At 45.9% G+C, this 15,613-nt stretch overlaps 1 protein-coding gene across 2 annotated transcripts in view; it reads left to right on the top strand.

Annotated features, from left to right (window-relative positions):
• Positions 1-9,277: 9,277 nt before the first annotated feature.
• Positions 9,278-15,613, top strand: part of Oxsr1 (oxidative stress responsive kinase 1) — an 86,046-nt gene continuing 79,710 nt past the window's right edge. The window contains exon 1 of one of the 2 annotated variants that reach the window (XM_034484042.2): positions 9,278-9,697. In XM_034484042.2, the coding sequence (XP_034339933.1) occupies positions 9,628-9,697 (70 nt within the window). In that variant the 5' untranslated portion in view covers positions 9,278-9,627. The remainder of the gene's footprint in view (positions 9,698-15,613) is intronic. The other variant, XM_076917342.1, reaches the window with a different exon arrangement.

The raw sequence follows: 15,613 nt of genomic DNA, 5'->3' as shown, positions 1-15,613 counted from the left end.
AAAAGAATCATTACATCAAGGAACATCCAGTTTCACAGAATTCACCAGAGCAGAAGGAGAAAAAAATAGGAAAGTCAGATATAATAGAATAATTATGTACACCAAGGTCAACTGAAAAGCCATCACACACAAATGAAATCTGTAGAGCCGTTGTCCAGTTAGGAAAAATGGGAACAACTGTTTTTTTACAAAGAGCTGCCGTGGGCTACTGAGATGTCTCCATCCTGGCCTGCTGCTGGTAGTCCCTGTCATAGTATGCTGTCCCCAACACCTGACCAGCATTCCTGAGGTTCTATGCTCACTCTCGTCTATCAGTATGAGTGAATAGAGAGGGGATTTCTTTTTTTCAAGTTGCTTTTTGTTTTCTTCACAGATTTTTATCACAGCACTGAGTTAGGGTTTTACTGCTGTAAACAGACACCATGACCAAGGTGTCTTCTCTCTCTCTCTCTCTCCCTCTCTCTCCCTCTCTCTCTCTCATGTTTTAATTTTTATTGGTATTTTCTTTATTTCAAATGTTATCCCCTTTCCTGGTCCCCTCAAGCCCCCTATCCCATCCCCCTCTCCCTGCTTCTATGAGGGTGCTCCCCCACCCACTCACCCACTCCTGCACATTCCCTCCCTGGCATTCCCCTAGAATGGCTAGGGGCATCAAGCCTTCACAGAATCAAGGGCCTCTCCTCCCATTGATGCCCAACAAGGGCATTCTCTGCTATATATGTGGCTGAAGCCATGGGTTCCTCCATGTGTACTCCTTGGTTGGTGGTTTAGTCCCTGAGAGCTCTGGGGGTTCTGGTTGGTTGATATTGTTGTTCTTCCTATTGGATTGCAAACACTTTCAGCTCCTTCAGTTCTTTCTCTAACTCCTCCACTGAGGACCCCATGCTCAGTCCAATGGTTGGCTGTGAGCATCCACCTCTGTATTTGTCAGGCTCTGGCAGAGCCTCTCAAGAGACAGCTATATCAAGCTCCTGTTAGCATGTACTTCTTGGCATCCATAATAGTGTCTGCATTTGGTGACTGTATATGGGATGAATCCCTAGGTGGGGCAGTCTCTGGATGATCTTTCCTTCAGTCTCTGCTCCACACTTTGTCTCTGTATATGCTCCCATGAGTATTTTTTCCCCTTTCTAAGAAGAACCGAAGCACCCACACTTTGGTCTTCCTTTTTCTTGAGTTTCATGTGGTTTGTGAATTGTATCTTGGGTATTCCGAGCTTTGGGCTAATATCTACTTATCAGTGAGTGCATACTATGTGTGTTTTTTTGTGATCGGGTTACCTCACTCAGGATGATATTTTCTAGTTCCATCCAGGATTTTGCCTAAGAATTTCATGAATTCATTGTTTTTAATAGCTGAGTAATATTCCATTGTGTAAATGTATCACATTTTCTGTATCCATTCCTCTGTTGAAGGACATCTGGGTTCTTCCCAGCTTCTGGCTATTATAAATAAGGCTGCTATGAACATAGTGGAGCTTGTGTCCTTGTTATATGTTGGAGCATCTTTTGGGTATATGCCCAGGAGTGGTATAGCTGGGTCCTAAGGTAATACAGTGTCCAGTTTTCTGAGGAACCGCCAGACTGATTTCCACTGTGTGGTACATAAGTGTACATATAAGTGTATCCTTATGCAGCAACTCTTATAAGGATAACATTTAATTGGGGCAGGCTTACAGGTTCAGAGATTCAGTCCATTATCATTTAGGTGGGAGCATTGTGCTGGAGGAGCTGAGAGCTCTGCATCTTCATCTGAAGGCTGCTAGGAGAAGACTGGCTTCCAGACAGCTAAGAGGAGGATCTTAAAGCCCATGCCCACAATGACACATTTCCTCTAACAAGGCCACACCTACTTCAGCAAGGCCACACCTCCTGATAGTGCCACTCCTTGGACCAAGCAGATTTAAACCACTACACTGAGAAAAATAAGTAATGCAGTAGGCTGCTCAGTGATTTCAGGTTGAGAAGCACTGACCCATACATCAGTATCAACATTCTTCTTCAGGCTGTGTGTTATGACTTCCCTCAACACTAGCTCCCACTTTCTGAGTATATGACTTGGCCAAGTCGTATGCCCTAATTATGGTCAATGAAGCCTCTGGAAGGTTCCAGGGTGCTGAGCACAAAGGCTGAGTTCTGGGCCTTGGAGCACAGACATGTAAAATGGAGGCGAGCTGGTGGCAGCACTTAGGGGCCCTGTGTCAAGCCTTGCTGCTTGAGTTTTCAGACATATAAACCATCAAATGCTCTATTTGTTTAAATAAGTCTAGGCGGTGTGCAAATCATGTATTTTCTCTGTATCTCTTCCTCTTGTCCTCCATTGGGCTCCATGCCTCAAGATACTGACGGACCTTGGAAGACTGTGGGTCCCCTGATCCTCTGGTTTGTTGATGGGCCAGTACCAGCAGATTCAAACAAAGGAGGAGAATGCAGAGGTATTTACATATCCCTTGGTTCTCCTATCAAGGGACTACTGATGACTGGTTTTAATCAAAAGGTCACACTTCAGGTGCTTCTCTAGCGCCTGCCCCTCTGCTTCTAGAAGTTCTCATCCCTGGATCATTTGGGGTTTCTCCAGATCAGCCAGCTTGGAGGGGTTATACTCGTCCCTTGGTCTTCCTTTGTCTGGCCTACCCTTGCCAAACTCTTCTCAAGTTATCCACCTAGATGGTGCCATTTATTTCTCATTGGTACCCAATGCAGTAATTGGTACTGGGAACTGGCTGAAGATGGGATTCTGGAATGGAGTTGATCACATATGTTCCATTGGAAAGTGACAACCTGGGAATCCACAGCAAGCATCATCTTCAAAGAAACTAGAGACTACACCAGGGGTACAGGTGGTGGGCAAGTCAGCCTATCTGAGCACCAGTGCCAGGAGCTACCTGCTACACTGATCAATCAAGTTGGACTGGTACCTCGGGCTCCCATTGTGCAATAGAAGTGTTATATGCTGAGCTTGTCCAAAGGCACAGGGAAGTCTTCTTACCCACAATCCCACTGCCTATGTCTCCACCCATGCCTTTAAAGGAACATGCTTCATCAGTCAGTGGAGGAAAAGAAAGCATAGGTTTTATTCAGAGAGGAATCTGACAGCTCTTACATGCAGCCTCCTATGGAGTGGCTTGAGAAGCCAGTGGTGGAGGGCTGACTTTGGTGGACAGCATTGCTTCAGGTGGAGATGCAGTGTGGAATGTAAAACCATGCCAGGAAGTTTGGTAAGGTAGAGCAGGTTGAGACCTGGAGATTCGGTGTGGCCGAAGTCAGGAGTCTGCCAGAGAGCTGAGAGTTGCCTAAGCCTCAGGTGTGTGCCCACTGAATCTCCGGGCCTCAGCCTGCTCTACCTTACCAAACTTCCTGGCATGGTTTTATGTCCCACACTCCAGATCTGATTTACTCAGGGGTCATGATCAATAGGTAGGTATGTCAGCTGGTCAGGGATTCGGAAAGGACAGATTTACAAAGACCAATGACAAGGAGGGCAAAGGGAAAAGGTCTGTAAATGGATTGTTCACAGTGTCCCACTTAGATGTTCCTCTAGTGGCATTTCTTGGGGAAGACTCTCAGGCATCAGGAGAGTAAGTTGGCCGACTCCACCTGGAGACATCAGCTGGCCTCATCCTCAGATGTGCTAGTATTTGCCGTTAGGTTATAGTGCCAGGGAAAGGGATCATGATGGCCTTACCACATAGATTTCTCTTTGGTTAAAGAGGTGGATATTTAGTCAGAAGCAATCAAATGAGGGTGGGGTGGAGAGATGGTTCAGAGCACCATTGTCTGTGTGCAGGATGCAGGTTTGATTTCCAGCATACACATGGTGGCTCAACCATCCATAACTTCAGTTTCAGGGAATTCAATCCCCTCTTATGGCATCTGTGGGCCATATACATGGTGCATATACATACATGCAGCCTTTCAGACACCCATACATATAAAATAAAGTTAATGAGTCTTAGGAAAAAAGGAATGAAAGGATAGACTTTGGTAGGTTAGGAAGGAAATGAGTGAGCTATTCCAATAAGGAGTAATCTGGAAGAGTTAGCTTACTCTTAAGGACAGTTGTCTTTCTGAGGTGAAGTCATGGGAGTTGAGCCCTGAAGTGAGCCTGAAGAGTTTAGGGATGATCCCCTCACAGCTCCCCTACAGAGGGATGAGAAAATGGGAAGGCTCTGAAGACAGAAGGGACTGGATAAGGACTAGAAGGAAGGCCCTTGTGGATCTCAGGGACCTAGAAGGAAGGCCCCCCGTGGATCTTAGGGACCTTCCCATCTTATTTTATCTAAGAGTTTCTTGTGTAGCCAAGAACTTTGAACTTTTGATTGTTCTGCCCCAGTGTAGGGATTAGAGGGCTGTACCATCGGGTTTTGTGTTAACTTGACACAGCTAGAGTCATCAGAGAGGAAGAAGCCTTAGTTGAGCCTCCATGAGATCCAGCTGTAGAGCATTTTTTTCTATTAGTGGTCAGTGGAGGAGGGCCCAGCCTATTGTGGGTGGTGCTATTCCTGGGCTGGTAGTCCTGGGTTCTATAAGTAAGCAGGCTGAGCAAGCCAGGGAAAGCAAGCCTGGGGGAGCAAACTAGTGAGCAGCATCCCTCTATGGCCCCTGCATTAGTTCCTGCCTCCAGAATCCTACCCTGACTTCTTTCAGTGATAAACAGTGATGTGGAAGTGTTAAGCCAAATAAACCCTTCCCTCCCCAACATGTTTTTTGGTTGTGATGTTTTGTCCCAGCAATAGAAACACTGAGACAAGGGCTGTGCTGCCATGCCTGGGTTCCTCTGTCTGTCTGTTTGACGGTGTTCTTAGTTTGTTTCTACCTTCGCTGAGAGTCCTTTAAGCTATTTTTATATGGCTGTGGTATATTTCTGCTGCTATACAGTACCAATTATCTTAATAGTTTCACATTTTACTTTTGCGGTTTCCTTACTTCCTCATTCTTTAAAATGTTGCTGTAGGTATTCTTGGATATGTTGCTTAAAATACATCCATGAGAGTTTATCTTGGTTATGGACTGTACAGTGGAGTTTGGGGTTTAGAGCAGAAGCATGGTTTTTATTTTGCCAAGATAATCAAACTGTTTTTCAAAGGTCTTCCATCAACTCACATTCCAATTAGCCAAGGATGATACACACACACACACACACACACACACACACACACACACACACACACACACTCAAAGCCAGTGTCTCCATCAGCCTAGCTCAGCCCAACCTGTCCTAGAATTTGCTATATGCTGCTGTGATTAAAAATGGTCAAAAAGCAACTTGGAGAGGAGATGGTTTATTTGTCTTACAGAGTTATTTATCATGGAGGAAAGCCAATGTGGGAACTCAAGACAGGAATCCGGGGGCAGGAACAGAAGCAGAGGCCATGGGAATGATGCCACAGTAAACATCATAATGAGGTTTGATTTATTATCTATTGAGATGGTCTCATGTAGGCCAGGCTGACCATGCATTCACTTATATAGCTGAGGGTGACCTTGCTCTCTCACCTCTACTTTTCAATTCTGGGATTACAAGAATCTGTCACCAGGGCCAGTTTTTTTTTGTTTTGTTTTGTTTTTTTGATTTATTTATTTATTTTATGCATGTGAGTACACTACCATTGCTCTCTTCAGACATACCAGAAGAGGGCACCAGAGCCCATTACAGATGTTTGTGAGCCACCATGTGGTTGCTGGTTGCTGGGAATTGAACTCAGGACCTCTGGAAGAACTGTCGGTACTCTTAACCACTGAGCCATCTCTCCAGCCCCATGCCCAGCTTTGAAGTAGGTTTATATATTTACTTGTTTTTGAGCTCAATGAATATAGGGTGCATGAGAATGAGCTCCTGAAAGTAGGAGTGGCACAGAGGAAGGAGTAAAGTAGGCTTTAAGGCCTACTAAACCTGTAACAGGCACTGTTTGCAACATTGATGGCACCTAGGAAGTGCCACCCACTTATTTCCCATTTTATGTTCAATTAGCCTGAACTAATTAAGCTGCTGTGGAGCAAGGCTGGAAGAACCTGGCATTCCTCTCTAGTTCAGAGCCCAGTATGGTGTTGAGAGTCCACTGTGGGCATGGACGCATTATTTCTCCCCTACAATCCCCTTTACACCTACCCTGCATTTCCAAAGTGTCTGTCCCTGTGGACATCTGTGATCTGAACTTACCAAGATGGCAATTCCTCACTAGGCTCCAGATTCCTAGCTTATGTGCGTTCATGTGGTTGATCAACAAACACTGTGACCTAACATGTTCTTTTGTAGGGGTTTATGCCAAACACAAAGCAGAGAGTACGCCCCAGTAGGGTGTGGTTATTGTCTCTTCTCGTCAGAATGGATGACATCACATTGCATATGACAGGTAATAAGGACTCTATGGGGGGAACAGATCCAGCAGTCTATAATTGGCCCCTGGCCTGATAGGGAATTGAGAAAAACAGCTCATGACAGAGACATAACGTTGTGCTTAAAAAATATATTCATAGGGGCGGGGCTGTAGCTCAGTGGTTCAGTGCCTACCCAGGATGTGTGAAGTCTTAGGTTCAATCCCTGGTCCTGCCAGAAAGGGGAAAAAAAGTTCAAATTCCTCATGGGGTTACCCACTAATTTCTAGACTTCAAAAGCAGTTTTACTTAAGTCTATAAGCCTTGAATTCCTATAATTACATAACAACGTGTTGATTATCCAAGACATCACTGGTCTTGAAATCTGTCTTTCCCTCTCCATTCTGCAGGTGCTAATGGCAAAACTCAGGACAGGCAGCTGCTTAAGTGAGTAATTATGGGTATTCTTTTACATCTGGTTTCTCAGTCCGGGGAGAGATGGTGGTAGGTCATGTCCTTTGGCCTGTTGCAGAGTTTGTTTTCTGAGAGTCTTGATACATGAAACACATCTGCAGCTGCCTGTGTGCTCTCTGACTCCACAAGAATGCTTTTCCGACTCCACAAGAATGTGGCACTGAGCTGTGCAGAAGTGTGGGAGAGTTAACACTGTAAGGGCAAAGATATTCCTGGTTAATATCTCACCTTTCTTTTCCCCTCCTCTCTTGTGGTCCTGAGGATTGGCCTTCATGAATGCTAGGCTAGTAAGAACTCTACAGTCAGCCACACTCTCAGCCCCTTCCTTGTCACTGGTCTCTTAATTCAACAATTTTGAGATATGTTCTGTAGTTTGTTTGTTTGTTTTTTCGAGACAGGGTTTCTCTGTGTAGCCCTGGCTGTCCTGGAACTCACTTTGTAGACCAGGCTGGCCCCGAACTCAGAAATCCACCTGCCTCTGCCTCCCAAGTGCTGGGATTAAAGGTGTGCGCCACCACTGCCCGGCAATTAACTATTAACTTATATGCTACTATTTACTACAAAAACTCCATACTCCAGAAAAAAAAAAAAAGAGTGACTAAGTTCCTGATCACTGTTGTGACAGTGCTCACATGGAAGATACTTTAAAGGTTGTAGCTTGGGCTTGTAGCCTCAAACATTCAATTCCTGCCTTCCTCCATCAGTAAAATCATGATACTGTAACCCCTATTACAGAGGGAAAGTCAAGGAAAGGGGAAACAAAATGACTAGATCTGTAGAGGAGGTTCCTGGTCTACTTAATCCACTAAGGTACCTGTATGAGGAGGTAAACCAAGAACACATTAATGAATGTACTGTAGTGTTATCTAACAATAATTGAGACCAGTATCTTGGATTTCATCACGAAACTGGTAGTTCCTTTTCTTAGGGGAAGGGAAGAGGAGGCAGTCGTAAATTCTTTTTTTTTTTGTTTTGTTTTGTTTTGTTTTTTTTTTGAGACAGGGTTTCTCTGTGTAGTCCTGGCTGTCCTGGAACTCACTCTGTAGACCAGGCTGGCCTTGAACTCAGAAATCTGCCTGCCTCTGCCTCCCAAGCGCTGGGATTAAAGGCGTACGGCACCACCGCCCGGCGCAGTCGTAAATTCTAAACTATACTTAATTTCAAGGTAACGAAAGAAAATTGTAAAGTCTGTCTGTGGTCCACACAGCCCAACAATTCCAGATTATTTTTGGTTTATTGGTCTTTCTGTTGGTACACACCTTGAGAATTCCAATCCTTCCCCACTTCCTCTCAATGTTACTTTTACTCTTCTCCTTCCGGCAAAAAAAAAAAAGGTATCACGTGTAGTAAATGTGTCACGAGTAGTGGCTGAAAACAAAAGTCTACAGCAAGACCTTGCACTTTTCCCGAGACTGGAATATTCTGTCCTCCCATTTTCTGTTTGTTGAAATTACCTCTGTAAGGTCTGGCCCAAATGACACCTCTTCCTGATATGTTCTACAAGTTCTATCAACCAGATGTGTTCATGGCCTTCCCACTGGAGAGCTCAGCAGTATTGCTCCGCAGGGCCTGCACTGAGAGGCATCCAGCTGAACACCTTCTCCGCAGCGATCCTATCTAGGTTGTTTTAATGTTTTGTTTCACCAAAGCGCGATCTAAGTGAGGAGGACAAACGCCAGGGACAGGGCCTTGAGCTGACCCCCAAGGCGCGTGACAGAAGCCTCATGGAACAGTCAAGGCGCTGTCTGGTCACAGCCAACTAACCTAGGTCCCCGAGGCAGGTGCTAATTGGCTCTTTAGACCCGAAGCTGAGAAAAGACAGAACCCGCTCCCGCTCGGATCCTGGAGGCGGCGCTGAGTACTTCCGCCTTAGAAAAAAAAAAATGTCATCACCGGGCGAGCTTCCGGCTCCACTCGGGAGCCCGCAAGACCTTTTATCCTAGTTGGCGGTCATCCGCGTACCCCACCCGGCCGCTCCCTCGGGCTTCCCCACACCCCGGGGCGCGGCTTGCACGTCGGGAGGGTGTGACCGTGACGCCGTGACGTCACCTCAGTGAACTGGGTCCTGAAAGGTTCTGGCGCTCCGGAGGAAAAGCGAGTCAAGCTCCTGGAGGCGGGACTAACGTATGACTGATGTCCACATGTCCCAGTTGCCGTTCGTATGCTTCCTCAAACTAACCAATGAATGCAAAGCAGAGACGGCAACGCCCCGCCCTCAGCCGCTAGCGGAAGCTTCGCTCCCTCGGTTTGACACTCAGTGGCCGCCATGCTTGGTGTGGCTCCTCGTTCTGAGACAGTTTACTCTCTTTTGGCTTTCAGACGCCCCCAGTGTACTCCTCCACGAGCATTTTCTTCGCTTCATCTATCGACTTCCACTCTCTCCGGCTTCCTTCTCGCTCGCCTCTTGTCCAGCCACACTCAAGATGGTGGCCGGAGGCGGCGGGCCGCGGCCAAGCTTCCCCGGCGTGGTGACGTCATCGCGCTGCGTGTCGGCAGGTGGAGGGAGAAGGGAAAGTTTGGCCCGTGCTTGGGGTTCGGGTGGAGGGCGGGACGGAGGGGCAGGGCCGGGGAGAAGCTCGTTTCGCGGGGCCGCGGAGGCTGAGGCCGGCTCGTGGGCTGGGCTGGGGACTGCGGGACGCGGAGCCGCAGGAGGCGAGGTCGGCCGCAGCCGCGCGTCCCCGCCTCGGGGCCGCGCTTGACCCGCGCGCCCCGGCGTTGTGCGCCCCAAGGCTGGGCCAAGCGGCGGGTTGGGGGCGGCGGCTGGGCGTGGGAAGGAGCGCGGCGAGGTGACCCGAGTGCCTGGAGCGTGAGGAGCACGGAGCCAGGCGCTGCAGCCGTCATGTCCGAGGACTCGAGCGCCCTGCCCTGGTCCATCAACAGGGATGACTACGAGCTGCAGGAGGTGATCGGTGAGAGCCGAGGGGCGACGCGCGGGGCTTCTGGGCCCGAGCCTTGCTGGGCACTGGTGCGAGGCGTGCGCCTAGGGTGGGGCTTCCTCCGGAGGGAGAAGTGTACCTGAGACAGATGTGCCCTGTGCAGAAGAGACATGTGGATGGGCGGCAGGCCTGGTACAGGCGGCACTGGGGTTCGTGGGCAGAGCCGTGTGGCTCTGGGATTGTGCGCTATGTGTACTTGAGTCCATCCCTGCATCCACGCGACGCTGCACTAGTTCGCAGGGGTGAAGCTGAGGGAAGCTGCAGGTACCCGGTGCTGAGCAGGTTAGACCCGCCTCTGGCGCCTTACAACTGACTTCTCCGGTCGAGGAGGCAGATGTCAACTGCATAGAAAGAATGAAAAAAAAAAAAAAAGAAAAGAAAAGAAAAGAAAAGAAAAAAAGCAGTAACGGGTCTCGGTAGGTGGCCGGAAGGAAATGAGCAAGATGTTAATAATAAGAAATGATTTGGATAAGTTATGTGATTTCAAGGAAAATTGTTTTTCTGAGGTAAAGACTTGTAAGTTGAGCCCTGAAATCTTCGTAGGAAGATCTCCCTTCTCCTTCCATTGAGGAATACGGAAATAAATATGCAGACTCTGAGGAGAGAGAAAGTGCTTGATAAGTTTAGGGACCAGAAAGAGAGCACACATTGATCTCAGGGACCTTTGAAGCTATGGTAAAGATATGGAGTTTCAACTTGTCCTTGGAGGGCTTCAACCAGGGACCATGGCTCGCTCCATAAATCTGGTTACTATGTGTAAAGTGGCCCTGAATAGGGGCTGAGAATACCAGTTGGTCGATACCAAACATGGATTGTCACTCCCAGAGGTGCATAGTGCTTAAGGCTTAGGGGCCCGGGATGAGGGAGAATTTGTAGTACAGCAGTGATGCAGTGGCCATAGAAATCGAAGGGGATGGGTTTAGTAAAACAAAGGCCTAATCAGCTGACATGAGCAGTTGACATGACTGTCTACACTGATAGCATCCTGTCTTAAAGGTAGTTTTACAGTAGAGACCAGGCAGAAATCCCAGAGCTTTCTTAAAGGTGCCAGTGTTTATTTCACTGTTTGTGTTAAGAAGAACAAAAACAAAAAGCCGCCAAATTTCTTTGTAGGTCTGTGTGTATGTTTGCATGTGCTTGTGTAAAGGCTAGCCTTTCACATTCCTTTTGGTCAATCTCATTAGTTGATCCGGAACTCACCATTCAGCTAGGCTGACTGCTTAGTAAGACTCCAGAGTCCACTTGTCTCTGCCTTGAAACACTTGGATTTCAGGCTCTTTACAGGGTTCCTGGGCCTCACACTTGATGTGGGTGCTGGGGATTCAGACTGAGGTTGTTAATGCTTGCTCAGTTAACATTTACACTGAGCTATCTCCCCAGCCCCCCGATTTTTTTTTTTTTGTTGTTGTTGTTGTTTTTCGAGAAACGACAGGGTTTCTCTGTGTAACCCTGGCTGTCCTGGAACTCACTTTGTAGACCAGGCTGGCCTCGTACTCAGAAATCCGCCTGCCTCTGCCTCCCAAGTGCTGGGATTAAAGGTGTGCGCCACCACCGCCACCCGGCCAATTTTTTTTTTAAGGGCAGGTCTCAGGTTGCTCAACTTGGCATCAAATTTGCTGTGGAGCTGAGGGTGCTGCCATTTCTCTACATTTCAGCTTCTTTATACTTTATCCGCCAAGCCTGATGACCCCCGAGTTCCATTCCTGGGACCCTAGTGTTGGAAGGAGAAGCTTATAGCCTCCTTCTCCATAATCCCCCCCCCCAAGTGTAATAAAACATAAAGGATGCTTCATCTTTACGTCACTTCATAAGTCTGTCCTTACTGTGTGTTGGGTCTTTGACATGTACTGGTTGAGCTAGGTACATCTCTGTTTTTGTAAAGACTCTCTTGATTGGTTGTTTCTTGGGACCTTAATTTTTCATAATGAAGGAAGGGCTTAAATGGGAGATTCCAGAATGATGTCAGAAAAATAAAGGGGATTCTGTTATTCTGGAAGAGTAACATTGTTCTTTCCTTCTGGTGGGGTGTGCGTCCCTCCTAGCTGTCGACGGCCTAACTGGGGTCAAAGGACTGGTTATAGCTATTGTCCCCGATGCTTTTGCACTTCAGCTACAAACTCTGAGAGCTGCAAGGGCTATGGAGATGTAGTGACATCTCAATGATAATTTTGCTCAATGTTAATTATAGAACAGGATGTCTGAGTGGGCTGGTAGTTCTGAGAGTGGGTTCTCATCCCAGTCAAACTGTGGTCCACAGTTTGTCACAGGTTAAGAATGCCAGTGTGATTTGGTCATCTTTTACACAAGTCTGCCAGCTGGAGAGATGGCTTAGGAGTTAAGGGCATTTACTACTCTTCAAGAGGACATGAGTTTGGTTCCTAGCACCAACATCAGGCGGCTCACAGCTGCCTGTAATAGAAGCTCCAGGAGATCTGATGACTACTTCTGGCCTCAGGCACCTGTACATACATGACATTTGAATACAGATATGCACATATAGACTTGAATGAGAAATAAAAATAAATCTTTTACTGTGAAGTCCAGTCATAACATGATTTTCTCTTTTATTATGTTTACTGTGTACCCATCCCATCATCCAGCTTTAGATTATTTCTGTCATCCCAGTGAGATTCTTTTGTGCTTCCTTCTCCCAGTCCCAGGCAACCACACATTTATTTTTGCCTATTGGTTTGTCTTTTCTGGACATTTTACTTAAGTAGTATCCTATAATAATGTGACCTTTGGTATTTGGCTTCTGTCACATAGTTCACTATTTTTAAAAGTTTGTGAATGTATAATTTATATTCCATAAAATAACCTGATTAAAGTGTACAGTTCAGTAATATTTTAGTAAATTTACAAAGTTGTTCAGTCATCACCACAATCCAGTTTTAGAACATTTCTCTCATTCCAAAACGATGCCTCATTTCCATTTGCAGTAAGTAACTCCCTATTCCACCCCAGCCCCAGGCAGCTAAAACCTTACTTTATGCCTGTATAGATTTTCCCTCTGGACATTTCATATAGGAGTAATCCTGTAATGTGTACTCCTTGGTATTGGTCATCTCTTACTTTGCATACTTGGCTGAGGTTCAGCCATGTCCCATAGCACGTAGTCACAGTTATTCATAGTTCCTTTAAATTGGCCAGCAGTTGATGGGTATAGGATTGTTTCTGTTCCTTGGCTGTTTGGAATAAACCTGTTTGTATTCATATTAAGTTTTACTGGACAATGTTTTATTTTCCTTGTAGAAACCCAGGAGTAGAATTACAAGGTCACAATAGTAAGTTCAACTTCTCTCTGTAAACTACCGAAAGTTCTCTCAGACTGCTTGCACCGTTTTACATTCCACTGCTTTGTGTGAGAATTCCCATTTCTCTACAACTTAGCAGTCTGCAGTTTGTCTTTTATTGTATGTATGAATGTATCGTACGTTCAGGGGAGCACCAGCGCCTCACACATGCTAGACGTGTGCTTTGCTGCTGCCGTGTGTGGCTAGCCCTGTCTCTGGTTATTGCTGTTGTAGTAGGTGTGGATTGTATCTCACTCCACTTCTCTGAAGACTAATGATGGTGAAGATCGTTGTCGTACGTGCTTGCTTGTTAGACTTTCACACACTCATCTTGAATTCTCTTACTTGGGTTGCACTTTGGTATTTTTCTGAGGTAAGGCTCCCCTCTGGAGCCCAGGCGAGGCTCAATTGTTGGCAGTTTTTTTTTGTTTTGTTTTTTGTTTTTTTTCCCTTCCTCCCTCCCTCCCTTTCCATTTTTCCTTTCCCTTTTTTTTTCTCCCCTAAGACAAGGTATTGCCATCACTCTGGTTGTGCTGGAACTCCCTATATAGGCCAGACCAGCCTTCACAGAGATCCTCCTGCCTCTGCTTCCCAAGTGCTGGGATTAAAGGTGTGCTGACATGCTTGCCTCTAGAAACTTTGATTAATCTTTTTTAAATTAATTTATTTTGAGACAGGGTCTGGCTATGTAGTTCTGACTGGCCTGGGACTTGCCTAGGTAGATCAGGCTGTCCTGGAACTTGAGTCTCCAGCCTCTGCCTCCACCTCTGCCTCCAGAGGGTTGGGATTATAGGCCTGAGCCTGGCTAACAATTTTACATTTTAAGGAAGTTTCTTTTTATATTGATTTTGCTTTTGGTGTAGATCTAAGACATCTTTATTAACCCAATATAGAGATGTTTTGATATTTTCTTTAATCACTGTGAGTGTAGCTGTGTCATCTAAGTCTGATACATTTCAAGATTTCTTTTGTATGGTGAGAGATAAAGTCAACTACCTTGTTTTGTACTCAAAGATGTGGAGATGTAGAAGATGAGAGAACAACTTTTTGGAATCTTCTCTCACTGCCTCATTGGTTCTGGGGAGCAGGTTCAGGTCATCAGGTACCTTTACCCTGTGGGCCTCTCATTGACCCCTTGTTCTGCTTTATGGTAAAACAAGAAGTCTGCCCTGGGAACATGTTAAACATACTGGTTGGAGTTCAGAAGGCTTCCATTAAAAGAATTTTAAAGATGTTTTTGGCAAGCTTTAAAGTTTCCAATGTGATTATTGTAAAAGGTGTTAATATCCTCACGGTAAATCAGTCATTTTGGTAACTTTGAGATGGCTTCTAGTCTAGTTTTGCATGAGAAAATTTCAGTATATTATGGCTGGAGAGATGGTTCAGTAGTTTAAATAGAGCACTTGCTGTAATTTATTCCAGAAGATCCAGGTTCAATTCCCACAACCCATGTTTGGATGTTCACAGCTGCCTGTAACTCCAGCTACAGGGGATTTGACACCTTATTCTGGCCTCTGTGATGTGTGTGCACATACATAAAAATAGAATGTTTAAAAAAAGAATTTCAGTGTGGTTATACTGTATTTGATATGTGTGAAAGCAGTTTTAAAAATAAGGAATTTGGGATTAGACTAACTTTGTCTTTACCACTTAATAGATTTGTGATTATGGGCACATTTTGTGAAGTTGGTTTTTAATATCGGTGTTCTGATGCCAATAGTACCTGTCATGGAGACTGTTGTTTGGATTGAGACGGGTTGTTTTTGCATACTGTTCTGCTTGTGTTAAATGCTTCCTAAAGTAGTTGTTGTTGTCTGTTTTTTTTGTCTTCCTTCTTTTTGTTCTTTTTTCCCTTTCCTTTTCCCCTTCCTTCCTTCCTTCCTTCCTTCCTTCCTTATTTCCTTCCTTTCTTTCCTTCCTTTCTTTCTTTCCTTCCTTTCCCTCCCCCTCCCTCCCTCCCTCCCTCCCTCCTTCCTTCCTTCCTTCCTTCCTTCCTTATTTCCTTCCTTTCTTTCCTTCCTTTCTTTCTTTCCTTTCCCTCCCCCTCCCCTCCCCTCCCCTCCCTCCCTCCCTCCCTCCCTCCCTCCCTCCCTCCCTCCTTCCTTCCTTCCTTCCTTCCTTCCTTCCTTCCTTCCTTTTGGATAGGGCCTCAAAATAGCCCTAGTTGACCTGGAACTCACTATGTAGACCAGAGTAGCCTCGAACCCACAGAGAACTGTATTTCTCTGCCTCTCCAGAGCTGTGTTAAAAGACTTGCACCACCATGCCTGACCCCTTTGTCTTATATTTCTCAGATTGTGATATTGCTATGAACCCTGAAATTCTATGTGATTTCAACTCTTTAAGAAAATTATTTGTGTGTGGGAGGGGGCTTGGTGGTTTGTGTACATCTGTGTATGGAGTTGTGCTCATGCCCCAGCTTTTGCACAGGGCTGTGTCTGAACCCAGTCTTCATGTTTGCATATTAGCCACTTTCCCCTCTCAGCCGTTTCTCCAGTTCCATGATTAGAATTGGGATCTTGTGATAAACATTTTGAATCACCTATCACCTTGCTGCTACCTCTCTGCATGTCCCCTCTGTCCTATTTCAGGTTTC

The sequence above is a fragment of the Arvicanthis niloticus genome, chromosome 21 (genome assembly GCF_011762505.2).
Source record: "Arvicanthis niloticus isolate mArvNil1 chromosome 21, mArvNil1.pat.X, whole genome shotgun sequence".
NCBI lineage: Eukaryota > Metazoa > Chordata > Mammalia > Rodentia > Muridae > Arvicanthis > Arvicanthis niloticus.
Note: the sequence above shows the minus strand (reverse complement) of the source record. Positions and strands in the feature narration are given on the sequence as shown.